The 27,517-nt window shown below is 39.5% G+C and overlaps 1 protein-coding gene across 2 annotated transcripts in view; it reads left to right on the forward strand.

Moving 5' to 3' along the window:
- Nucleotides 1-25,617, forward strand: part of LOC122645514 (protein GLUTELIN PRECURSOR ACCUMULATION 3) — a 48,930-nt gene extending 23,313 nt beyond the window's left edge. Inside the window, exons 9-16 of one of the 2 annotated variants that reach the window (XM_043838827.1) lie at nucleotides 10-101; nucleotides 1,760-1,844; nucleotides 8,836-8,988; nucleotides 12,249-12,349; nucleotides 13,715-13,891; nucleotides 14,445-14,557; nucleotides 24,592-24,670; nucleotides 25,457-25,617. In XM_043838827.1, the coding sequence (XP_043694762.1) occupies nucleotides 10-101; nucleotides 1,760-1,844; nucleotides 8,836-8,988; nucleotides 12,249-12,349; nucleotides 13,715-13,891; nucleotides 14,445-14,557; nucleotides 24,592-24,670; nucleotides 25,457-25,516 (860 nt within the window). In that variant the 3' untranslated portion in view covers nucleotides 25,517-25,617. The remainder of the gene's footprint in view (nucleotides 1-9; nucleotides 102-1,759; nucleotides 1,845-8,835; nucleotides 8,989-12,248; nucleotides 12,350-13,714; nucleotides 13,892-14,444; nucleotides 14,558-24,591; nucleotides 24,671-25,456) is intronic. The other variant, XM_043838834.1, reaches the window with a different exon arrangement.
- The last annotated feature ends 1,900 nt before the right edge of the window (nucleotides 25,618-27,517 follow it).

Raw genomic sequence — 27,517 nt, forward strand, 5'->3', positions numbered from 1 at the left:
GGAAGGAAGAGAATGAGACACCAGGGTGGACCCAGCTGAAGCTTCCTGGCCAGTCGCCTTCTCCCCGTTGTGGCCATACAATGACATCTGGCGGACATTATGTAATGACTGTGTATAATCTCTTTGTTAATTCAATTCATTTTGTTTTTTGAGCTGAGTCCTTTTCTTGAAATGGCTTCCTCCAGTCCTATTAGGTTGGTCTACATTAGTGGCATTTATTGATTAAGTTCTTGTAGTCTTTTTCCTCATTAATGAAGTGAGAAGCCCCTCAAAGCTTAGGCTTGAAGCTAGGCAACCAAAAATACTAGTCTTAGGTTAAGATGTTGTTACATGCAAGTTGAAAATGAGATAGATGCTTGAAGCTTTCCGAGTTTAAGCATCAGCAGGTTTATTGGATATCACTTTGGAAGTCAAGGGAAGAGCATCTAAGTTGTGATGGAGATTGAGCAAAACAGAAGGAACCGCGGTAGCGCTGTAGTTTGATTGCTGGTCCCGTTCTTTCTAATTCAACAAACAAAAGAGGAGCGAAGCACCCTGGAGTTGAAGGATCGGAATAGACAAGATTCATTTCAAATACAGTACAAAATAGAATCTGATCACCCTTCATTTCTTTGTATTTACATATTTGTTTTATCTTATGGGATAGGTTGCTCCTTAAAACATATTTTTGAAGGACACTTAACGTTAGAGTAGGCTCACCTCCGTTTGTAAAAAAAGCACTCAAATTGATTTGCAATGGTTCTGCAAAACACTAGTTGTAGCTTCTTATTTTTTGGAGTACTATTCTCTGATTATTAAGAATTTATTTCCTAAAAATCTTCAAATGTTGAGTCAGACAAAAACATTAGGAATTTAAGCAACTAAAATATTTTGTACCACTTATGAAATAATCTTTTATTCTTTATACACTAATGCCTTATCTCTGTTATCTCTGTCTGTGAAGTATTGATTGAATTCTTCCGTCCTATTCAACTGAAACCGATGATCCCAACAATCCACAGCTGATTGCATGATGCATCATAGTAGAGACATTTGAAAACCAAGGTTGGAACTTTAAAGAAGATTTAAGAGGGAGGGGGAAAACCCAAAAAAGGAAGGACAAGAAAAGGAGAAGGAATGAAGAAAGATATTACAGTCCAGTTTTACTTGGTAACTTGGTTGAGACTTGAGAGAGTAGTTGGTGCCTTGGTACTTGGTAGTGATCTTTTGACAATGGTCATAACTCGTAAGCCCATATTATGGAGCTCCACTATTGGAGGATGAAGAAAAGGGGATGGAGGATGGGAAGCAGAAGCTGAAAAGAGGACCAGTCTGGTTTAAACAAGGACTAGACCAAAAGCTTTAATGAAAAAAATAAAATAAAAAGCAGTCTGTAAAGTTGTTAGGTTCCCTGTTTCCTGCCTGCCATGTGTCATTTTTGGGCATGGGAAGGTTAAGATTTTTAAAATTTATTTCAATTGAAAAAAGAAAGATAAAAACAAGATGGAGAAGGTTTTACTGGTAATTGTCATGATTTGTTCCTGTATTATTGAGGGGCTTATTGACTAGATACTTAATTTGAATTTCAAGTAGATTTTATGGAATGCCTTTCAGACTTGGAAGGATCCTTCTTGTGTATTTTTGTATTAGCTCTGCCAACAAACAATCTATAATTGTCTACTTGAAGTTTACTTTTGCTATTATTCAAATTTTTTCTTACTACTATTTTCATTGTAATTTGGTTCATAATGAATAAGATTATTCCAATGTGCTCTTGCAGCTCTTGTTATTTGGGGGGCATGGAACTGGAGGTTGGTTGAGTCGATATGACATCTATCACAATGATTGCATTGTTTTAGACAGAGGTGAGTTTGTAAGAAATTAAAGGTTGAATATTTAAGGTTGGACATTTGCAAACGAAGGTTTATTTTATGTCAACCCTTATACATATTTGTACATGTTTATTTTATGTCATGTTGTCTAAAGTGGTTATATCCCATATTATTATCTGAATCTTAGTTATGTCAACCCTTATACATATTTGTACATGTTTATTTCATGTCATGTTGTCTAAAGTGGTTATATCCCATATTATTAGCTGAATCTTAGTTTATTTGTTATGATAGCTTGATTAATCTGCTTCGCTAAGTTGATTATATTTTAATTCATTAGATTCCATCTTATTAGCTGTTTTCTAGTTTAAAACCCACCGAAACCAACTTTTATGTCCAAACTAGGTCTAAAACCCACCGAAACCAGCCGTCGAGTTCAAAAAAAAAAAAAAAAAAAAAAAAAAAAAAAAAAACCCCAACTAGTTGAGATCTTGATCTCAGCCCAACTCGCTTTTTGGCTAGGTCAAAACCTGTACTCCAGATGAGTTCTTGAATCATGGTCTATGGCAACATCTGTACCACTACACTGATTATCAGCCCGCTAATGCAACCGATATTGCTGCCTATTGCAAGCATGTTGACAAGATTCGGGTTTATGACTTCCTGGCTGGTTTAAATGTTGAATATGACCAGATTCGAGTTTAGGTTTGGGCAGAGTTCCATTCCCTACCTTGGAGCAGTCCTATGCCTTAGTTCTTTCTAAAGAAAATCGTAGGGCAGCCATGTTACATACTCCCATCACTGACCGATCTGCTTTACAGACTGTTGCCATTGCTGCTCCCATATTTGCTGCTCCTAGTGATTCTTCTAAAGGGACTGTGAGGTGTGAACACTGTAACAAACCCTATCACACCAAAGCCACTTGTTGGACGTTTCATGGTAAACCAACTGATTTTGAGGCCAAGCGTGCTACTCGTGGGAAATCGAAAAACAAAGCCAATCATATTGAGACTATTCCCACAGCTTTTACTATTGACACTGGTCTCCCCCAAGATGAACTTCAGGCATTCCATCGTATGTTACAGGCTTCTGCTGCATCTACTACATCAACTCTTGCCAATCAATCTGCCTCTTCAGATTCCCATTTTGCCCATTCAGGTATTTCGTTTGCTAGTCATTTTGCATCAGTAGTCTCCACACCTTGGATCATAGACTCTGGTGCCACTGATCATATGACAGGATCCTCTAGCCTCTTTTATCCCTATTCACCCACTTCTGGGAAAGACAAAATTCGGGTGGCTGATGGTTCTCTCTCTCTCTCCTCTATCTCTGGGAAAGGCTCTATCAGTTACTCTCCTTCTATCACTTTATCCTCTATTTTACATAAACCTAATTTTACTACTAACCTTTTGTCCATTAGTAGTCTTACTCGTGACTTGAATCGTAAAGTGATTTTTTTCCTTTCCTACTGTGTTTTTCAGGATGTGGCAACTGGGGCGACGATTGGATGGGGTAAAGTGCATGGTGGATTGTATTTGCTTGATGATGGTTGTCCTCCTTCTGTCCTTCACCAACACCGCCATCTCTCATTCATCAAACTTCATTGGTCTCTTCTGAATTTCAACAATTACATAATCGATTAGGTCACTCCCCTTTAGGAAATTTATCTCATTTATTTCCAGCATTAGTTAAACAATGTAATAAGGATGATTTTTTTTGAGATGCTTGTGTTCTGGTCAAACATACTCGTTTAACTTATTCTATTTCTAATAAAAGAAGTCTTTCCCTTTTTAATCTGGTTCATACTGATGTGGGGGGTCCTAGTCGGAAACCTTCTCTTTCTGGCCATCGTTGGTTTGTTTCCTTTATTGATTGTCACTTTAGGAGTACCTGGGTGTATTTGATGCATAATAAAAGTGATGTTTTCTCTTTTTTTTAGCATTTTCATAAGTTGGTTCAGACCTAATTCAATGCCACTCTCAAAATTTTGAGCAGTAACAATGTCAGTTCCAAAACTACCTTGCTGCCCATGGTATCCTCTACCAGACCAGTTGTGTTGATACACCTGCCCAGAATCGAGTAGCTGAAAGAATAAAAGAGGTGGCTAGGGCACTTATGTTTGCTCGTAATGTTCCTCCCCAATATTGGGGGGATGCTATTCTTAGTGCTGCATACCTTAGTAACAGGATGTCTACCTGAGTTCTTGACTCATGTACCCCAATTGCCCTTCTAAATGGCTCCTCAGCCTTTATAGTTCCCCATAAGGTTTTTGATTGTGTTTGTTATGCTAGGGATACTCGGTCCCTTAGTAAACTTGAGCCTCGTGGCCTTCGGTGCATTTTTTTGGGTTATTCTCCCTCCCAGAAGGGTTATAAATGTTACCATCCACCCACTGTCGTACCATGGTGAGTGTAGATGTTCTTTTCCATGAAACCCTGTCCTATTATCCCACTCCACCTCTTCTGGGGGAGAATTCCAGTGAAGAGGTGTTGAATCTTGGGGCCCCTCTCCCTCTTGAGGCTCCCGTGTATAACCAACTTGAACCCACTACTGTCCCTCATATGCCATCTATCAAAGAGGATCCCATACAGGGGGCGACCTTGGATACTGGTAATGACACAATTCCTGTTCAGGGGGAGCTCACTCCAATCTAGAAAACCATTGGAGAATTTCAGAGGAGAATTAATGACTTAAATCTCCAAACATATTAGAGAGGATGTTCCAAATACAAGCAACTTCCATCCACTGCAGCACCGGTACCCATTCAGTTACCGACTCTGGATTTAGATCATTCTCCCACTTCAGGTAAAACTCCTTCTCTTGAGTTACCTATTGCTCTTCACAAAAGTACTAGGACTTGTACTCAACATCCTATATCTCATGTTGTCTCCTATAATTTCCTTTCTCCATCTTGTCGTGCTTTTGTTTCTTCTCTTTTTTCTGTTCGTATTCCTCAGAATTGACAGGAAGCTCTTATAGATAAAGTGGAAGGCACCAATGATGGAAGAAATGAGAGCCTTACAAAAAAATGATACATGGGATCTTGTGGTTCTTCCTCCAGGGAAAAGATCTGTTGAATGTAAATGGGTGTTTGTGGTGAAACAGAAAGTTGATGGCACTGTGGATCGATATAAGGCACGGTTGGTGGCAAAGGGGTTCACTCAGTCATATGGGATTGGCTACCAGGAGACCTTTGCTTCTATTGCTAAACTAAACACTGTAAGAGTGCTACTATCTTGTGCTGTAAATCTGGGATGGGATTTACAATAGTTGGATTTGAAAAATGCCTTTCTCCATGGAGAGCTTGAAGAGGAGGTATATATGGACATTCTACCTGGGTTCTTATGTGACAAAACCAGCGACAAGGTATGTAAGTTGAAGTGTGCTTTATATGGGCTAAAGCAATCACCTCGTGCTTGGTTTGGAAGATTTCATAAGGCTATGGTTTCTGTGGGATATAAGCAGAGTAATGCTGACCATACTTTGTTTTTCAAAAGGAATGATGGTAAAATAACCATTCTCATAGTCTATGTGGATGATATTGTAGTAATTGGAAATGATGGTGATGAGATCAACAAGTTGAAGACTTTCCTTGGCCATGAATTTGAAATAAAGGATCTGGGAAATCCGAAGTACTTTTTAGGGATAGAGGTTGCATGATCTTCAAAGGGCATCTTTCTTTCTCAAAGGAAGTATATCCCAAATCTATTATCTGAGACCGGGTTGTTGGGGTGTCACCCTGCTGATACACCTATGGAGGCTACAACAAGACTCAAGGAAAAAGAGGGTGAACCAGTTGACAAAGGTCGCTACTAGCGGCTGGTAGGAAAACTTATTTACCTCTCTCATACATGGCCAAACATAGCCATTGTCGTGAGTTTGGTAAGTCAGTTCATGCATGATCCTTATTCCTCTCATATAGATGTTGTTCTTTGTATTCTTCTTTATTTGAAGTCAGCCCCGGGAAAATGAATTCTTTTATCTCCTCATGGCCATCTACGAGTTGAAGCGTATACTGATGCTGATTAGGTTGGATCTTCTGATAGAAAGTCCATATCTGGTTATTGGTCCTTTGTAGGTGGAATCTTGTCACTTGGCGTAGCAAGAAACAGAACATGGTGGCAAGATCCAGTGCTGAAGCAAAGTTTCGTGCCATGGCACAGGGCATTTGTGAGCTGTTGAGGCTTAGAGACTTATTACAAGATCTTGGTGTTCCTGTCCGTCTCCCTATGATGTTGTATTGTGACAACAAGGCTGCTTTAAGCATTTCTCACAATCCGGTTCAGCATGATCGTACCAAACATGTGGAGGTTGGTAGGCACTTCATCAAAGAGAAGCTGGAAGAAGGACTGATCTGTGTCCCTTTTGTGAAGTCTGCTGATCAATTGGCTGATGTGTTCACTAAAGGGTTAAGTGGGAAAGCCTTTCATCCTATTTTGGGCATGTTTGATATTTATGCTCCAACTTGAGGGGGAGTGTTAAAATATTGTATTAAGTGCCGTGGGGGTTTATTTTAGTCGTCTTGGTTAGTTTCCACTATAACCGACCGACTCTAATTAAATAGAGTCGGCTATGTGGGGACAATTATGTAATTTTTCTCTCCCCTCTTCTATTATAAATAAAGGGGCTTGGGTGTTCATTAATACATCCAAGCATTGAGCTCTAAATTCTTTCTTGTTTATAGTAACTTAGTAAATAAGAACCAAACCAGCCAACAGAAGGTCACCAAGCTTAGGTCGAGTGGAGCAGGGGCTGGTTAGGTCTTGTGTTCCAAATCTCAGCCACTTCTGATGGTTAACAAGGGAGTTATGAAGGAAATCCCAAAATAGAAGGTTAGGACAGATCTCCCATACCAATGGAATTTAGAACACCAAACTTGGGATCGAATGTAGGGCTTGTTGAGATGGAGTTCTGCTGCAAGTTTAGCCCGTACGGGGGAGGCGAGAACATGAAGTTTCGATCTTCACTTTTCTGAATAGTGAGACTTTTCAAAATTCGATCAAATCGATCGAGAATCTCATCATTTGTTAGGTGGGCCAACCGACCGACCGAGGGATGTGATTTCGATGAACAAAAGTGGAGTTATGAAAGGGGATTGAAAATAGAAGGTTATGGCTATGGAACAGTCCAGCCAGCAGAATAGGCCAGAACTGGGATTGAGTGGAGTGGTAGATGGTGTGGTTTTATGCTCCAAAACCAAGCAGCTTTGATGAAGGGTTGTGAGGATATCCAACTCAGATGTTGCAGCAGCAAGACAACTCCCAGGAACAGCAACAGTCTCCAATTGAATGGAAGTAGCAGCAACAGCAGCTTTGAATTTTGGGGATGATCGCAGCCTTCGATTGGTCTTCACGGCACTGGTATTGATCAACAGAGAAACAGAAGCAGCAGTACTAAAGGAGATTAAGCAGAACAGGGAGAAGATAGGAGAAGAAGATAGAAGAAAGGGGGTAGGGGAATGGCTTTCTCAGCCTGGGTCTCTCACCCACAGCTTTCCCAGCTGTTGGAACAAGGATATTCTCCCATAATCGAGTGCAAAAATACCTCAAAACTTCAGTCATTCATTCTGTGTCAATCAATTACAATAGCTGCCTTTATATAGACAGAGGCTAGGCTACAAAAATAGAAAGTAAAACTTAGCAACTGTTTAAAAAATAGAAACTAATGAAAATAGTAACTAATGGAAATAGAAACTGAATGGAATTAGAAACTACTAAAGGCTTTATAACTCAGCCTTCTAAACTTGCAAAGATAACCAAATTAGAAACTACCTAATATAAACTAAAAATAGAAACTGAACTATGGCAGCATTAGGATAAAAAATTCCTCCACTTGATGGGCCCACAAGATCTTCTAAAAATCAATCCCAAACAAGGGAAATATTGGCTTTGACACTGTTCATATAAACAGTGCTTTAGTCTTCAACTTGGGTCTTCTAGAAAGATTCTCATCAAGGCAATATGGGCCGTGATACTGTTCACGTGAACAGTAATTCCTGCCTCTTCTCTTTTTCATGCTTCGATCTACAGCACTTGGTGGCTGGGGGAATCTCCCTCTGTTGTTGTTGATTATTATTTTCTATAATTTTGTTATTCATGAGAGCCTTTTGTTTCTTGTAACGATTCTAAATATGGGCCCAATGGCCTGTGTCAAACAACCCTTTCCTATTCCAATTTATAGAGATCATTTTTTAAGAGTCAACATGAGGCGAAATCCTCGTTGGTATAGGATGAATAACCCTTCTGAGGAACAGATGGGGTTTTGTCAACACTAAAATTTAGAAGCGTCGATTAATGCAAGCACCATAAATAGGCACATTTTATCTTGGGTAAAAGAAAAAACACTTCAAGTGGCCATGGAGCTTCTCATGATAAACATTCAGCTTATGGCTTCTTGGTTGAACAACAAGTTCCAATGGAATCTGAGCACTATCAATTACAATTAGATGGCAGATGATCTAGCTAATTAGGCATTATTCATGGTAGATTGTGTTTTAGGAGTAATTTGCTTTTGTGATGTAAAGTGGGGGTTGATTGGATCTTTTGTATTTTATTGTCATTGGATCTTCTAGCTATTTTCTCCTTTTTGGAATTTGTACATCACTCTTTTCTATCCATATGTATATGTATATGTAAATCATTATTTATATATATATATATATTATGAAGAAAGTCGTCTCTTTTTTCAAGTTGGTGCTCCAGTTTCCTGAGAATGTTTGGTGGATGTGCAACAACGAAAAGATAATTGAAACATAGTCTTTCCCAAACTTTATCTGGAAACTAATATGGCATGTTGCTGACTCCTCTTACACAACTAGAACATGAATTCATTTACTAATTATTAGATTTGGATGAAAATGTGGTGTCCTGTCCAGCCATCTTTTAAAAATAGTATATTAAAATGTAATAGTCGAACACATAGTCATGCCCTCTACTTTCTATTTTTTATTCCTGTCATGAAGTTTATTTTTCTCACTTTGTCACTTTAATTTTTTCCCCTATGGTCTTAGTTGGTTTTTACTCAGTATCTGTGCAGTGGAAGCGCTTACCTACTAGCAATGAACCCCCTCCGGCCCGAGCTTACCATTCAATGACTTGCATTGGTTCACGCTATCTCTTATTTGGCGGCTTTGATGGGAAATACACATTTGGTGATCTGTGGTGGTTAGTTCCAGAAGGTACTCGTTTTTATTGTGGGTTCGATTCTTTGGTTAGTCTCTGTTAAACCAAATATCCATAAAACGAATGTCCTCAAACTCTATCTCCCCCCCCCCCCCCCCCCAAAAAAAAAAAAGAAAAAAAAAGAAAAAAAAAAAAGACTTGCAAACTACATGTTTTTATTGTGGGTTTGATTTTTTGGTTTCTCTGCGTTAGACCAAATATCCATAAAATGAATGCCCTCTTTTCCTCAAATTCTTGCAAACTACTTAAGAACTGAGTACCGAGAAAGAAACAATTACCTGACACAATACACCACACTAGGCACCTGGCAACTCATCTTTGAAAATATTTATGTTTTTACTCCTTCCAGACTTCTCCTAGTAGAGCAAGCATTGGAAGACAGGACCAAGAAAACAGCAATTCCCTAAGCAATGAACGGATCCAGGCACTAAAACGCAGCCCTCAAAAATATTTTTATTCATCTCCTTCCGTTGATTGCACCTAATAATGAAAGGAAGCATTACCCAGAAGATCTTAACATTCTTTGACAACACAGCATACCAACCATTCATGAGTCAACCATCTTTTTTTTTGGGAAACCCAAGCGACCCAAAATAGAGTGAAATTCTTAACATGGTTTAAAGTTCTGACAAACTCAAAATGTTGGGATCTTATTCTGGTTCCAAGGGTAGACTGAAGGAGGAAGCCAAGGTAGTCCAAATATATATATATATATATAAATATAACGAATTGGAAAATAGCGGACAGGAGAAACATATCGACCCATGTGGTGAGATGGTCTGTTGAAGGACAGATTTGGATTAAGAGACTAGAGAGCTTTAGGAATAAAACTGAAGGAAGCAATTCATATACTCTGTTTGTCAATGAGATGAAGTTACTTGCCCTGGAGTTTCAACAAAAAATATAGCTTCGACCATTCCTGTTGTTATTTATACATATTTATTCTGTAATGCTTAGTTGGAAATAAAAATTACTTGACAAATATGCGTAACCTGTTTGGTTTGGTTACCATCTCAGGTACCAGATCCGACATCAGATCGTTTGTTGGTCCATAACTCCATGCCCCCTCAGTGGACAAATCCAGTCAATCCCATTAAAAAATAAGATCAAAGTGTTTAGTTTGATAGGTTGGACTGCCCCCACCCATTTGAGCAAGTTAATCTCTGGATGGTTCGTAGATATTGGTTTTGAAGTTCCCCACTAGGCCACTATAACAATGTTTTGTTTTTCTTGTCATGAAAAACCAATTGACCCAAATCAATACAACCTAACACCCTATATCAACATCTAAAGACCTCAACAGTTCAATCAATGTTAAAAATCCAAGAAAAGTCGGGAAAGTATTTCCTTACAGATTTTTGTATGAAAGTATTAAAATTAAAATTTGAATGATGTAAAGCTACCTAGTTCTTCAAGGGGGTGAATCAATAACTCTCACAAGAAATTAGACCGATTACAACTGGAGATTCTCAAGGCATGGTGGATTGTGGATGCCAAACAATATGAGAGTAAAACTTCTAGCCAAGGTGAGAGGGGACCCACAGTTGAATGAACCTTCTACAAACACTGGCATCCCTTTGTCTTTAATCCAGTTTCAGGCGAACTCAACTGTAGACTAAAATCCTTTGATAAATTGTGAAAGCCTTTTTAATAATCTGAATACAAACTCAAATCAATCAATAAAACATTTTCTATGCATCAGCTGTTAAAATTTGTGGCTAGCACTGAAGTGACAGGCAATGAAGGAGGACTATGGGTATGAACCTGCTAGGCAGAGAGGGTTTAGGGCTCAGTTGAGACCGAAAACACAGTGAAATTTAATTCCTTTGTTCCCCCCCCCCTCGAAATGCAAATTTACATCTCTCATAACGTGTTATTCAGCTACTGAATAAATGTGCAAATAATTCACTCTTGACAAAACTCTGAATCTTTGTCAATTGAATGGAAAACAGAAGCTGTTTTCATTTTTTTTCCCCCTCAAAAATAAATTAATTCATGATCAATATGCAAATTATTCATGAATTCCTACTCATTGCAACAGTCATCTCATTACTATGTGAAGGCCAAAAGTCAGGCCAAGTCAATGAATGAAGTTCCGAGGCCTTCCATAATAAAGACAAATGGATTCTCAGAGATAAAGGCCGACCAGAAATGAATCATATACAAACATTTTTTTGTAATTGTAATCTTGGATGTATGGAGAGAAGGATATTCAGTGAGGCTTGAGAGACAAAAAAAAAAAACAAAAGACAAGAAAATAACCCACTCTTGATACTGATAGAAAATGTGATGCAAACCCACATGCCTTGGGGAGTTGTATTGCTATTGGGATACATCTTGGTTCTACTTGCTCCTCACATGAGAGTATTTCCAATTACACCAGTCCTTGGGCTAGCATAATAGTTAAGAATAGGAGGTCTAAGTATGGCAGATTGTATATTTAAAGTTTATTAGGCTTTCAGATTTTAGTTGATAGGTTTAAGTTGTAATAGACTGTTATAAAGCCCAAATTAGTTGGTTGACTCAGCTACACAAATGTAAATATTTCCGCACTCAACAATTGATTTATCTTTCTTTGATCTGGATCATCAAATATAGGTTCGACAATTTTAGATTTGTGGGTTTTGAGTCTTTATGATTAATTGATTGATTATAATGTGTGAATATATGAAAATTGAAATTCTGTGAATCAATCTGGAAAATACCCTATTTTGTGTTTGACTTCTGATATGTAGTTTTGTGGGTTAGCAGACCTTGTTGCCTTGTATCGATCCTTTGAATCAATCTATCATGGTGCTGCCTTCTTCCAAAATCTCTGAACTGTTTAACCCACAAAATCTAATTGGATCAAGACTTAGTTTGCTGACCTCATATTGCAGTTTATCATCTTACTAGAATTCATTCCAAGCCCATTTGGGCTTTCTTTGATTTCTAGTCAGTTAATGACTGAACCTGTGAGACTCTGCAATTGCTGTGATTAATTGTGAAAAGGGTTGTTGGGTCCATTAGCTCCAGGAATTAAAGGTTTTCTTACCCTTCATGCACCAATGTCTATTAGCACCTTATTATTCAGGGTTGTTGACTTCCAAACTCTAGCCTAGGTATATATGAAGGACTAGCATAGATACCAGACAACAGGATCTTAAAATTCTCAACATTTTCTAGCCTTTTGGGCTTACTTTGGGAATGACTTCCTGGCTTTTCAAATTTGACCTTCCCTTAATTGCTTGCTTATGATTCTCTTCATGAGTTACAGATGATCCAATTGCGAAGCGATTGCCAGCATCTTCTCCCGGAAGTCTTCCTGAAGGCAAGGATGTATCAGCTTCAAGCACTTCATTCAAATCTGGATCTAAGGTAATCATCTGGATGCATTACGAATCTTCAACCCTGTCATAAAGTGCATGTCAATAGGCCAAAGGGGTTTTTTCCATTCAACATAAAACTTCTTATTTAGTTTAGCATTAGGGGAATGTAACGTCTCAACCTAATAGAACCAAAGACATACTGATAAATGGTTGGAGGAAAATTAAAATATAAAGAAGGAAAAGGAAAAGAACATTTTAGGAGTTTATAATAACTTTAGCTTGTGTCTTATGCATATGCCTAGGATGATAAGTTACGAGGACACTAACATCAGGCAAAGCCAGGATTTTTTTGTTGGGGGGGGGGCAAAATTCCTACTGTTACTAGAGCTATCAGGAAAAATTCCTGTCCATGCCAACTACTTTTTTTTTGGGTGTGGGTACTAATATGGTATACTAGTTTTGTTACCCTAAAATTGCTTTTAGTATATTCCGGCTCTTTTGTTTTTTAAATCAAACTAGGCATTGAACTGAAAAGGGACCCAGTGCCAGTTTTGGCTGGTCAGACCATGTTTTAAGAACACAATTAAAAGTCTGGGGAAAATGAAAGAGGGAAAAAGGGTTAAGCAATAAGTAACTCCGTGGTGCAATGGTTGTGGGTACAAATCTTCTTACACATGATTCTGTATTCATTTTTTAAACTAGGGAAACTGGAAACCGAATTGGCCAGTTCTCAAGAACTGAATGTGTTACTAAAAGCCGCCCCTTTTGATACTAGTTTTCAGCCAAGACAGTTGTATACCTATAAACCAAACCTAGGAAAAAAAAGGGTGGTTTCGGCTCGACTGCTGGTCCAGTTGGTATTTATCCAAGGGTCATATTCTTCAGATTAGGCTTCACTATGCCAAAATAAATTCCTATTATTGATCTTCTGTCTAGAAATGCATTTCTAGGTTGGTGATGTAGAGAAAGACTATTCCTTCATATATTATTGTATATGACATTTACATGTATAAATTGTTTTGGGGGAAATGACCCTTTTTTTTGGGGGGGGGGGGGATATTTATGGCTGCAGGCTCTACCCCCCACCAATGCCACATAAATTATTGTATATGTTATATATAACTTCAAAAATTTGCTCCCCCCACCAGCTTGCCCGTGACACACACAAATGGCTATCACCTACTGTTCAAAACTACTATAGCATTGTCTGAATTTTGAAAAATGAAGTGTCCTTGCTATGTGCTTCTGTTGTAACTGCCATTTACTGATGCCTTAGAGATCTCAAAGAGGAACCTGATCTGGTTACCTATTTTGAAGATATGGTTATTTCCACTCCTGGGAGATTTAGGAAGTCTACAGGATGTCGTAATGGAAGATAAGATACCAGTGCATTCTGAACATCTATCTGTTGCAGGAAAACCAAAAAGAAGAATCTCCAATTGAAGAATTGCAAAAAAGATTAGAATTTTCGGTTTCACCTTCCACTCCTGAGCTTGAGATCATAGATGAATCAGAGGACAAAGAATTTCTTGAACTATCATCAAGGTTGACTGGAGAAAGGGTGTCTGCTAAAGAAGAGATGACACATCAGGTAACTTAGAAATATTTTTATAGTATCTGGATTCATATTGAGGGTCACATGAATCATCTCTAATTTCGACTAAAGAAGAGTATCCATTAATTAATGGGTCAGAAAAAATAGTGTCAAGTTTGGTGTTAAAGTTGGTACCATATGTACTATGGGGGTACATTGTTTATGTGTACCACAATAGGGGGAGTGTCCCTATCTTGATTGGTTATTATCTCTTTGTTTTGGTTTACTTTATTCTTTTCTAGTTAGGCTAGACTTCTATAGTTAGTTTAGATTTCTATCTTGAGACTTCTTCTACACAAGGACTTTTAGTCCTTGTCTAATTGTATTTAGTTGATTAATAAATAAATACATATATATATATATATATATATATGCGGTAGGGAGGACTGCCAGAGATATCGATTCTGCTATTCTCTTTGGTAGTCTCTCCATCTTCTTCTCTCCTTCTCTTGCGTGATTACTATGTTACTAGTTTCTGATATTGTTACATTTGGTACATTCTTATGACATCTCAGATATTTTTCTCTGACTATGATCTGTGTTTGTGGAGGCGGTACAGGCACTTCGCGATCATTGGAAGAAGTCTTCACCAAGAGCTATACCACTAAGGGAGCTAGGCCCCTTGCTTCGAGACTACCACCGTTTGATAAGCCGTCACCATTTGTAAGCTTCACCATGTTTATGCCATGAATACCTTGTGATTCCTTAAACAGTGATATACCTGCTGTTATGGGTTATTCCTACGAGTAAAACCAACTTAAAAATCAACCCAATGGGAATAGGGAGAAAAATTTCCTGGTTGAGCTTTTTTCTTACCCCACCCCCTCTCCTTTTTTTTTTTGGTTATTATGACAAAATCTTTAAAACTACTGTGGGTGCTTTAAGCATTCTGTTATTGTGTTTGTTGTAATTGAAAGGAATAGTGTTAGTCAATGACCCCCATCGGCTTTTATCCCGAGTAGAAGCATCTCTGATAACATCCTTTGCAATGAAATTGTCATAGGCTTTGAGAGGAAAAGCCATCCACCTGCTGCCTTTATGAATCGATAAAGCTTTTGACTGTCTGAGATTTGATTTCATTGAGATGTGCTCAAGATGTCCTTCCCCACAGTGTTCGTCAACTGGATCAGCCACTGTCTCTCCTCAGCCCACTTCTCAGTGCTTATTAATGGGGAGTCTTGATGGGTGCTTTGGTTCGTAAGTTGGCATTCCCCAGGGGTGCCCTCTATCTCCTTACATCTTTACTCTTGCTTTCAAGGTATTCTCCCGAAGCATTCAAGCAAAGATGGATAAGCATCTTATCTTCCTCTTCCAAATGCAAGACTCTTGGTTTTCTCCCATTTGGCCTTTGCAGATGACCTCATGATCTTCTCCAAAGCCAACCCTGCATCGATTGGACTGTCTTATCTTGTCTATGCCACTTTGAAAGTATGTCCGGGCTGTATGAAATCATTAGAAGTCATTCTTATTCTTGGTTGGCGTCTTGGAGGCCAAAAGCACAATCTGTTGGCCTTGTTTGGGTTCTCCTTGGGCAGCATTCCGGTTAAGTACCTCGGGCTTCCCTTGATTCCCTCTAACTGTCTGCCCACCACTGCACTCCAATTCTGGACCTTATGCGCAAGCGGCTCCAATTTTGGAAGAGTCAACTCCTCTCTTATGCAGGGTGCCTTGAGCTTATTAGATCTATGCTTCAGTCCTTCTACATCTATTGTTCGGGCATCTTGGAGCTTTCTAAATGCACCATTAAAAAACTAGAGTCTCTCATGTGTGCTTTCCTCTGGAAAGGTTCTAACTGTTCTAGCTTTCTTCTCCCCATCAGCTGGGCTTCTGTTTGTCTCCCAAAAGAGGAAGGGGGATTGGGAGTGAGAAGAATTAAAGTTGTAAACTCTTCCGGGATCCTTAAGCTTATCTGGAAGCTCACTGCCAAGAAGAAAAGCATTTGGGTCAACTGGGTTTATTCTTGGGCTCTCCAGGATAATTCCATCTAGACTGACCCTATTCCTTCATACGCTTCCTGGGTTTGGAGCAAGATCTTGAAGCTCAAATACTTGGCCTCTGGGGTCATTAAATCTTGTATATGTTGATACCCGTCTATGGTTGGATCACTAGCACTCCCTTGGGATTCTCACCCACTTTGTTGGTGACAGATCCAGATATTCCTCTGGCTTTGATAGGCTATCCATGGTTTCTGACATCCTCCGCTCCGGTTGGGTCTCTTCTCCCTCTCCTTCCTTGCTTGCTGTATGGGATGCCCTTCCGGCTATCCCAAGAAGATCCCGAGGGAATGGAGACCTTGTTGTTTGGACTGCTTCGACTTTAGGGCCAGTTCTGCTCCAAGTCTGCATGGAATCTTATTCGGTCTCGGACTCCTTCAATTCCTTTGTGCAATATTGTTTGCTTCAAAAAGCACATCCACACAGATTCATTTTCTAGCGGGCCTTGACCCTTCCTTCTCAGGCTTTTCTCATTCAAAGGCATATTCAAGTTACCCCCTCCTCCTGCCTATGTTGGAATTCTTCTGAAGATGTAGATCACCTCTTTTTTGGTTGCCCTTTCTCCCTCACTCTTTGGAAAGGGTTGCTAGCAAAATGTTGGCCTCAAAGGAGGAGGATTCGTCCCTTCAATAGAGAATGGAATTGGGTGGGCATGTCCTTTAGCGGTAAATCCGTCTGTGATATCGTTGGAAAGCTAGCCTTGGACGCCGCCATTTATCACATCTGGATAGAGCACAACCTCAGAAAATAGACTGCCAAATCCAGAACCCTCCAGCAGGTTTGGGATTCGATTGCCTTGATGTTAAAGGAAGCTGTCTGGAGCCCCTTCTCGTTGTATTGACTCTCCAAGGAACGGGCTTCTTGTTGTTTCCAGGGGCCTTCCTTTTACTCTGTTTGATGCTCCCTCCCCCTAGCTGTGGGCAGGGATTTTCAGTTGTTTTTGTTTCCTTTTCTCCCTCTTTTGGGGTTGCTTGTAGATTCCTTGCTCTTGGTAATATATTCTCTTATCTACCCCACCCCCCACAAAAAAAAAAGTGGTAGTCAATATTAGCTTAAATATTAGTGTTGTGTCCAGATTAACTCAGCCAATTTGGACTAGATTCTCTGAAAATATAATAGCAGAAGAAATTAAACAAGCAACAAGATCTTCAACACCTTAGGTTCTCCTATATCACAAAAATAGCCCTACAAGTTTCAACTTTTTATTCAACAGATCCATCTCCAACTTTAGACTGTTAAGATTGAAACTCAATTCCGATTCAAAATTTTAATTTTCAAGTGAACTAAGACTTTTGACACGAGTCAAAAAGCTGAACTGACTAAAGATGGTAATTTTCAAACTTAATATAAGTAGAACAATGAAAATTGCTGAAAATAATAAAAGTTGTAATTACTAAAAGTTATGGTCTGTGTTCTGTTGGTTCCATGTCATGTCAAGGCATTTTTGTAACACAAATGACTTGCCCAAACACAACCTGTTTAATAAATGGGTTGATATGAACATGACGCGATAAAGAAACCCCAACCTGAACACGACACAATAAATATTTCATCTCATAAAACCAAATGAGATGAATTTTGATAAAATATGATGAAAATATCCTGCTAAAAGGTAACAAATATAATTGATGGGTTATACTGATCAATTAGGGTTGGATTAGTCAACTTTGCTAGGCGCCCTTCCAGCAGGGCACCTGGACGCCAAGGCATTGCCCTGACAATTATGAAAACACTGTTTAATATCTATAGCCAAACACTAGAACACTTAAACAAATTTTCACTTAGAAAAAGCATACATGAAAAATTACTCTGTCCTTTTGACAAACTTGTGTGTGTTCATGCTTATGAAATCTACACGAGACAAAAATTTCATCATCAATGTTCAGATTCCATCTTTGTGTCTTCTTCTTCTTCTTCTTGTCTCTCTCTCTCTCTCTGAGAAAGCCTAGTTCAAATACATTCATTCACCCAACCAACAAGGGAGACCACAAGGATAAAGGTCATGACATGTTACAAGGGCTAAAATGGTTGTGGTCATTGTGGAAGTGGATTTTCTGGAGTCAGTGGTGAAAGCCTTTAAGGAGACTCATCAACATTCATTTGTTAGATATCAAGTGTTTTAGGAAGATAATATAGATTTTCTCAACCTCTAAGCAAGATTTGGAGCTCGATTTCCATACTAAAATATTTTTATGATTGATAGGGGAAGAAACAATTAGAGGGTGGACCTTGGGGCAACAGTAAGGTTGCTCCATTATGACCCAGTGGTCATGGGTTCGAGTCGGGAAATAACCTCTCTGCAAAGCGGGGGTAAGGCTGCATACATTATGACCCTCCCCAGAACCAGCAGTGGTGGGAGCCTCGTGCACTCGGTGTGCCTCTTTTGAAGAAAAAAATAGAATAACAGGGGAGAAGATTCTAACAGAAAAAGAAAGAGTTCAGTTAAGGAATTATCGGACAAGTTACTGTTCAGAATGTCCCCTGAAGAAGGAAGAGGAAAGTAGATCCTTTGGGTTTATATGTGGAGGATAAAGTAAGTTCTAATGTATCAGTGGTTGAAAGAATGTTTTAAATAACTAAAATATCTTAAAGCAGTGAAAGGCAAATTCCTTTCACAGACGAAGAAAAAGTTCTATGCTTGGAGCCCTCCTCTTTGCTTTCCCAAGAGGAAAGCTTCCTCAGACAAGTCCAGAATTAAGTGGTTGGAACTTGGTGATTTGAATTCAGCTTACTTCCACAGGTCTTTGAAGTCCAGGACTAACTCTAAATCCATCCCCATGTTGGTGGCTCTGGATGGCACTTCTCTTCACAGTGTGGACATAAAAAATGAGGCTGTGAATTATTTCAAGGAGCTGTTCAAACATCCTTTGACCCCCATGGCTCCATCCCTGACAACCTGGTCATCAAGTTTTTTCCTAGTCATCTCACCAGTGCCTTACAGGCTATCCCCTCTGAAGATGAAAACATTGTTGCTGTCCGCTCTCATAAGGCCAACAGATCTCCTGGTCCGGATTTGTTTAGCATGGGTTTCTTCCCCTCCTCTTGGGACATTTTCAAAGATGACCTCATCCAGGCCATCAAGAGTTCCTTTTTCAATCCAAGCTAGCTCAAGGGAATCAATGACACCTTCATTTGCCTCATCCCCAAGGAGGGTGCTTCAGCTCTGTCAGATTGCAGGCCCATATCTCTGTGCAACCTCCTGTACCAGTTTATTGCTAAGATTCTTGCCAACAGGTTAAAATTGGTGGTTGACTCTCTTGTCAGTCATAATTAGTCGGCCTCGGCCTTTATTGCTGGTAGAAGCATCTCAGACAATATCCTTTTGTGCAATGAGATAGTCAGAGGACTTGATAGAAAATCCCACGCCTTCGACTCCTTACAATGGGATTTGATCTCCAAGGTTATGTCCAAGATGGCTTTTCCTCAGTCCTTCATCAATTAGATCCACCTATGTATCTCTAGTCCTCAATTATCAGTTTTGGTAAATGGCAGCCTGGCAGGATATTTTTCTTTATCGGTGGGAATTCATCAGGGATGTCTCCTATCTCCTTATTTACTCACTCTAGCTCTTGAAGTCCTTTCAAGGAGTCTCTAGCATTGCACTAACCAGCAGCTCATCTCTCCATCAAAGACTTGGAATCCCTCGTGGCTGCCTTCTTGTGGAAAGGCTATAATACTACCAAATTCCTTCACCCCATCAGCTAAGCTTCTGTCTGTCTACCTGTAGAAGAGGGTGGTCTCGGTCTGAGAAGAATCAAAGAAGTTAACTCAGTGGGTATTATCAATTTGATCTGAAAGATTGTCTCTAAGAACTACAGTATTTGGGTTGATTGGGTTTACTCAGGACTTCTCCGCTCCGACTCCATTTGGATTGCCCTCACCTCTTTTGATTCTTTTTGTGTTTGGCTCAAGATTCTGAAACTTCGGCCCTTAGCCCTTGGAGCCATCTCTTCCCAAATTGATGATGCACCTCCACCTCCCTTTGGCTTGACCATTAGTACCCTATGGGAATCCTCCTGCATTCAGTTCCCCCTCGGGTCATCTATAGCTCCAATCTTCCTAAGAATTCCATGGTTGCTTGTATCATTGTTCTAGATGATTGGGCCCCTCTGGCTTCCTCCTCAGTCCTCCCGTTGATTACTGAAGTGTGGAATGCCTTGCCCTCCATTACTAGACGACCTTCTGGTAGGGAAGATTGTCACACCTTGCCCCGGGTGGATCGGAGTAACCGGTTGTCGACCGATACCCCAACTACAGGATCACAAACATAGTACTCCATATCAAGCATCCATCACAATACCAAGATTAAAAGCAGCAATAAAGAAAAGCTTAGATACTTATATAATTACAAGTCCATCCAGAGTCTAGGTGATAAGTTACTTTATATACACAAGGTCCGTAAGTTGACTTTACATCTTAGATACGGAAGGATATTTACACAAAAAGAAATACCTAAGGAAAATTCAAAAGACCTATACAGTAGAATTTCTATCTACTCAAAAAGGTAAAACAAAAAAAAGAAACATCAAAAGTGTTTGACGTCCGGTCCATCAGACCCCATCAAACAGCAACACAGTATGCACAATTACAAGACGGATCATGGCTCTCGGGGTCCAAATCCGTATAACCATAGTCACCATCAACTCCTGGTCTGATAGGATCCTCCCCCTCAGGGTAATCTCCACCTGCACAATCATGTAGAAAAGAGGGGAAATCCACGGGGTGAGCTCCACTGAGCCCAACGAATTAAAATAAACCACGCAAGCGTACACATTACAATGAGATCTAGATGCATGAGGTTCAGTTCTAACTTTTTATCCACCTAAACATCAAGTCTAAGTCACTAGGTCTTATGCTATTGTAACAACTTGGGAAACATACCCGACTTCTTTTACACCTCACCGTGCTGCAACCTCAATTGTTACTGGAAATCGCTTAGGTAATGGATTGTAAATCATCCATCTGGCAGACCCCGATAGCCATAGCCAACCCTACCCTGGTGCTCTTGGAACTCAGCAGCCCTTCTCACTCCTCAGACAGTAGAAATCTATGGTCACCAACACCTAAACCCCTGTTGGCAAGGTTCGTAGCATAGGGATATAGTTATACCTAGCCGAATGCATTCCACATGGTGTAGTATGAAGTGCATGGCGCTCCCGCATCCCATACTATGACGCACTATGCCTTTCACTTCCAAGCCAACTACAACATCTATCTATTTCAATGCCATTCATAAAAGCTCCACATAACAAAAATTTAGCAGTACATCTCGAATATTTCAATAACAAATCAAAGAAAAGAATTAAGCATAATCTCACATAAACAAGACTTTCAAATAAATAGATAAGAGGATTAAGATACATGCATACATACTAAATTACAACATGCATTCCTTAGGATATTAAATCATCAAGTGAATTACTAAGCTATACACATCCATCCATAACAGGTTTTAATTGCAAGAATTTTTATATAGTTTTTATGCATGAATAACAATCAAAGGATCTAATCTAATGCAAAAACATTCCTTAAAACAAGACAATGTTCATCCCACTCACCTTGTTGAGAGAGCTATGTAAGTTCAGGTTAGGCTCTGAATTCTTCGTTGAGTCACACCTGGAATTGTTACTTTCCTAAGTTGGTTACACATAGGCTAGTTAGGGCTTGCAATTAAATTTGATTATGTATGTGGTTTTTAGGTCATGTATGTGGTTAGTAGGGTCAATCCCCAAAGGGGTTTCCACCTATACTTGTTGTACAGAGTTCAGGTAGGTTTGCAAAGAGTCTAGAACCAAGTACAGCAAAACAGGGCCAAAAACAGAGCATTCCAGGCCAACCAGATGGCCAAGCATCCACTGGACCAGTCGTCCACACCTGGCCAAGCCTAGCCATCCGGTCCTGGTAACAGGCTCGAAAATGCCCAAAATATTAGTGAATTTTTTGCACGAAGCTCCATTAAATAGGTTCTAACCCAGGGGAAAGGTCATGCATGATAATATGGCCCTAAATTAACCTAAATTGTATGGGTTTAACAAGATTTATAACTTCTAAAGAAATAAACAAAGTGATGAGTTTAAACTTAAACTTAGGCAGATTCTATGTGGATTCTAGATGTTTCATGAGTTTGAATCATACTCTTTGGGTTTGATCCAGATCAAACATGGAAGACAAAACCATGCATGCATGATCAAGGATGAATTGGATTAGATTACTACATGAATTCAAAGGGATTAATAAGGAAAAGAAGAAGTCTAGAATTAGGAGTTTGTATCTAACCAAATAGGTTAGATCCATCTCATGCTTGGCTCATAAGACCATGCATGCATGATCTAGAGTACCCAAAAGGTTGAATTGTATCATTAATCAAAGAATTCAATAAGAAAAACTAAGTCTTAGAGTCCTTACCTAGGTTGGACTTGAGAGAGTTAGCTAAGCAACAACGATCCAATAAGGTTTCCTCCTATCTTTCCTTCTCTTCTTCTCTTTCACTTCTTTAAGGCAAAATTCTGATTTCCAAGTATAGGTGTGAGAAATGAATTCTCAACAAAAGCTCTAATTATATACTTAAGCCCTTAAGGCTTGTTTGGTTGTCCCTATAAGGAAAATTAAACCTTATTTATAAGCTTAGTTCTTTAGGTTCCGTTTGGTTGGCTTTTTAAGGGTTTAAATGAGTTAAAGTGGCCAATAGGCCCATGTGGGGTCCACAACATGACTCGGCTGATTGATGTGGAATGAAAGTGGAAATCCGATAGTTTTGGTATAATGGTGACCGAAATATAACAAGGTGTATGTGCGGATTTTGCAGAAATAAATATTATTAATTAAAGCAACGGTCCTACAACCTTACTGGATTGGGTTGCAAAGGACGGCCGGAGGAAAATGACACTTACTATTGGTTGTACATCAGGGAGTGCACAGAGCAGCTACATGGAGGGGGTACTTGTCTCTCCACTGGAATGTAAGCCCTCACCCCCGGGGTATCTTCTTCTCTATCGTACACTTCGTCAACACACCACAAGGCACCGACAACGACGACCATCGGGTCGAATAGAGCATACCTCCGCTTTCTCCGGCGCATATTAGCCTGCGCTCAATAGGCCGGTTTGGATTCCTCTCTGGCGGCCACTTTCCTTACCGCTCCGTGGGCCCCGAAACACTCCCACTCCAAGCTACGCCTACTGAGCAAGATGCATTGCGATTTCTTCTGCTGTGGACGCACCGGAGTATGACCCGGGACGGGAAGAGATAGACTTTTTTCTCCGGCGGGCTTTCTTTCGTAAAGCCAAAGACGCCCCAAGACAAGGTACAACTGTTGGGGCGGTTCAGGGCCTACAACCAAGGTTCGGGTTAGATATGGCCTATGGGTGCGGGTTTAACAAAGATACTCTGGACTTCCTCCTCTTCAGGCCTCTTCAGCTCCAAAGCGACTTGGAATCACATCCGTTCTCATGTCACTATATCTCCTTGGCACAATTTAGTATGGTTTAAGCACCATATTCCTCTGAACAGCTTCACAGCTTGGTGGGCTTTCTCCAACTGCCTTCCAACATAGTCATTTCTCATTCACCGCTAGATTGTCATCTCCCCGTCCTGCTGCCTTTGTTGGAATGCAACGGAAAACATTTACCACCCCTTCTTTGCTTGCCCCCTCTTCTCTTCCATTTGGAAAGAGGTGTTAGCAAAATGCTGGCCAAGGAGCAGACGGAATTTGCCTTTTCAGAGAATGGATCTGGATGGACATGACTTTTGCTGGCTCAACTATTTTTGATATTGTGGGGAAACTTGCCTTCGCCACCACCATGAATCAGATTCGGATGGAACGCAACATTAGGAAATGGTCTTCTAGATCAAGATCTTTCCAGCTTATTTGGGACTCTTATCTCATTTGACATCAAAAGCAAGTTAGCTTTTGTCACATTTTCTTGCCGGGACACCCCAAGGAACAGGCATATTGTTGTATCCTGGGTCCTTTCCCACCGCTAGTCTATATTAGTAATAATTGTCCAAATAATAGATATTAGAAAAGGTTTTACATGGATAGGGAAAAGAATGATTCAAGGGAAACCAGAAAGAAGCAAACAGGGTAGAGAAACAACACCCATAACTTGCATAATCACCATGGAAAAATACCTTTTATTTTTTAGAGAGCAACCAAAAGAATACTCGCTGATGCTTTTAAGGACCATAGAGTTTCTGAGTTGGGTTACCTTAAGTTTTTATTCCTTCAAGCCAGTTCACTTGGCTAGTCCATGCTCTGATTTCCAGCTTATGGTTTTCAAAGTCCATGGTTAAAATCATCAAGACCTCTTATTATGTCTGGTTGACCTTTGCAAGTGCTAGCCATGCGATATGCTAGGGGCTTAACTTCCACTAATTGAAATTTTCCTTATTGGCCTAAAATTAGTCTAGTTACAAAGTTACATTCTTTACATTTTTTCTTCGTCCACCATGACCATCAAGTATGAATTTAGCAGTCTCTGTACAATGTTCTTCATGAAATAATGTTTGGAACAAATTATCCTGTTTTCTGTTCTTAAATTCTTCAAAAACATAAATTAGGATACTGGTTCCTTTCAGATCCTTTTGTGTGATTTGTGTCAAAATATGCATTTTAGACAACTCCTAAAGAAACTTTTTGGCTTTTTGCATGTTGAACCCTACTGCTCGTGTCTGTGGTTGCAATTGTGATGGGGGAAATGGCAGATATGATTCACTGTCTGCAGAGTATGGTCATTCTGGGCAGCAGAGTTATCGCTTCTATCATATTAAAACAGCTTCTCAGGTATGGATAGAATAAATGTATATAGGATCTATCAGTTTGCTACTCTATTAATTTGTAGTGATGAAAAAGGGCCACTTCACGGCCCTATAAAAATAAGCTCATCTTGACAGTCCGTGTCTTTTGAGTCATGTGGGCTGGATGTGGCGGGGTCCTCTGGTCAAACCAACCTTGAATGGAAAGCACCCTCCTTGGATCAGTTACATGCCCATTTTCAGATTACATCTCCACAGTATGGCTCACGATGTTAGAGCTTTCACCCCTGTATTTACCAAGGTTGAGCCAAAGTTGCCTTAAAACTTGAATCTTCAATCAATTCTTGAAGTTTAATATTTCCAATTGGGGAAATTGGATTGGGCTAAAACTTGCCAGACTGAGAGATGATGATATGGACAAAATGCCCACAAAATTTGAGCGCAAACGGAGGTGTAACATGGCAGATATATGGGCTGTCAAAACAAGGTTTTTCTCGATGTGTCAGGAGGGGGTGTTACTTTTTTTCCTTATTAGTTGAAGAAAGAAACTTAGGCTTGTAAGGACATCCACTTTCATGGAAATTGTGGCGCCCCTGTGACACTTCTTTATAGAAATAATACCCTAACTTGAAGGACCGTTGAGCAATTATAATATCACAAAGTTTGTAAGTTAAGGATCTGAGTTTATGTTTTAACCTGATGCGTACTCGCCTAACCCTTCTTTATCCAACTGTTTGGGATGCATCTATGTTTCTATCTTATATCGGTTTCCTTTCTGATTCTCATTTTAGTTTCATGGTTGATGCTCTTTCAGTTGCGTATGGGTGATGTTTCAAATCTGCTTACTGAGTATAAACATCTATTATCAAGTTGAAGAGTATCTTCAGGTTGTAAAATTTTTATTTATTACTATGAAGAAGGGATGAGAGATTACTTTTCAGCAATTGTAACTCTTGAATTAATACTCTGTAGTTGAACACCCCCTCCCCCCCTTTGTTTATTTTACATTAGCCTTTTACCTATTGAAACAGAGGTAAATCTTCACATTGACTGTATAGGTAGCCATGTTTCATCCATGCAAGCAGAAAGGGTGAGGTTGAAGGTAATCCCTTTGATGACCAAAGGAATCTTGCTAATGTATAGTAGGACCCAATTTCTGTCCACCCATGGTGAGGAGAAAATGTATTCATCCATCCCGTCAGACTCTTTGATTGGGCTAGAGAAGGATATTTCGGACCATGAACATGAGTTAATGATGAACCCGGAGGTCAATCATGGCATCACATCACCATTCGTGAATAAATTCTCTTTTCACCTTGGGTGAAAGAAAACTTAATCCTATATTATAAGGGAAAAAGAATGTTGCTAGGTTGCCTATGCTACGCTAGCGCCTCCCTATGTAATAGGCAATATGTGGAAAATTGTACAATGCAATTGATTTCATTAAATCGTAGGAAAAATTAAATTTTTTTTTTTTTTTAAATCATAGGAAAATGTAAGTAGATATGCTAACAAATCTGTAGTTTCCAAAGGTTATTAATGATACATCAAAATGAATAGGCTTAAAGTCCATGATTCACGAGTCAAGGTGATTGACTCCCAACCTACGATAGAAAATATCTGAAATTTGGTTCAAAGGATAAAAACGAAGTCATTGGATGACTTGATTAGTACTATCATTGAGTGTTTATTTCAGTTATAAATGGTAAGATAGTGCTCACCGCTATTATTGAAGGATGAATTTAAAACACTTAAGTAACAAAGCACATGAATTGTGGGGAATTTGTTAACTTAACTTTGGTGTATACTGCAGGTTGAACTAGGTGGATGTAGGGGGCGAGGCCGCTTACAATGAGAATTGTATGGGTGAATTCTCTACACATTTATGATCTAAGATGGGGACAAGACCAGGAAGTCCATTAACATAAATGGTATAGTGGAGGGGTTGAGTGGTAGGATATAGTTGGTAGGTTAATCAATTACACCAATGAGGAACGGTTCAAAAAGTTTGATTTCACCTGTATTTTGTAACTTGCTTTTATCAGACCTAGTGTCGATTCAAGTCTGAAATACATTTGTAATGACATGTCCTATCATTCTAATGTGCTCAAGGTATCATGTGTTTTGTCATCATTTTGAAACTTGTGGGGGAATGTTGCATGAAACATTCTTAATTAATGAGTTTCAAAATATGTTTTCTTTTGGAATTTTGGTTTTCCTCCCAAGAAGTTTGCGCTTTTGAACTAATGTGTTTTGCTTTTGGGCAATGTACTTTGTGTGGAATGAACAGTCCCATAGTGGAAGTGGATGATAATTATAAGGGACAAGAGGTCTTGAAGGGAAGTATCCCTTCTTCCATGTGACGGGATGGGTTTTGGTGTTTTTTCACACATATGCACACAAGCGCGCGTCGAGTCAAGGCAAGGTAATGTGAGACAAGGTGAGGTGAGGTGTGGTGTAGTGGCCCAGCCCATAAACTATATTTTTGGTTCACTCTTGGGCTGTTTTTGGGCTTGGTCACATTAATTTTTTGCACTTCAGTGGGCTTAGACTCGGGCCCAAGTGGTAAGGAGTTATCACTTGTAAAAACAAGTCCATACGTACAAAGACACATATATTCGTATATGTCTAGGTGCCTTTACGTAATGGAAATGTCTCTTTATAGAGACATCGATTTGTAAGGATGCAATCCAAACGCTCGTATTGAGATCTTTTAATCCAATCCATTTGAATTAAAATTCACACTCGCACCATAGAGTACCTTCAAGGGACACTAACATCCTCGCATTTGGATTGGAATCTTTTAATCCAATCCGTTTGAATCAATTGACACACCCATTCCATGGGGTAGCTTGAAGAGATGCATCCATCTCTA

Source organism: Telopea speciosissima, chromosome 1 (assembly GCF_018873765.1).
Source record: "Telopea speciosissima isolate NSW1024214 ecotype Mountain lineage chromosome 1, Tspe_v1, whole genome shotgun sequence".
In the NCBI taxonomy this organism is placed as follows: domain Eukaryota; kingdom Viridiplantae; phylum Streptophyta; class Magnoliopsida; order Proteales; family Proteaceae; genus Telopea; species Telopea speciosissima.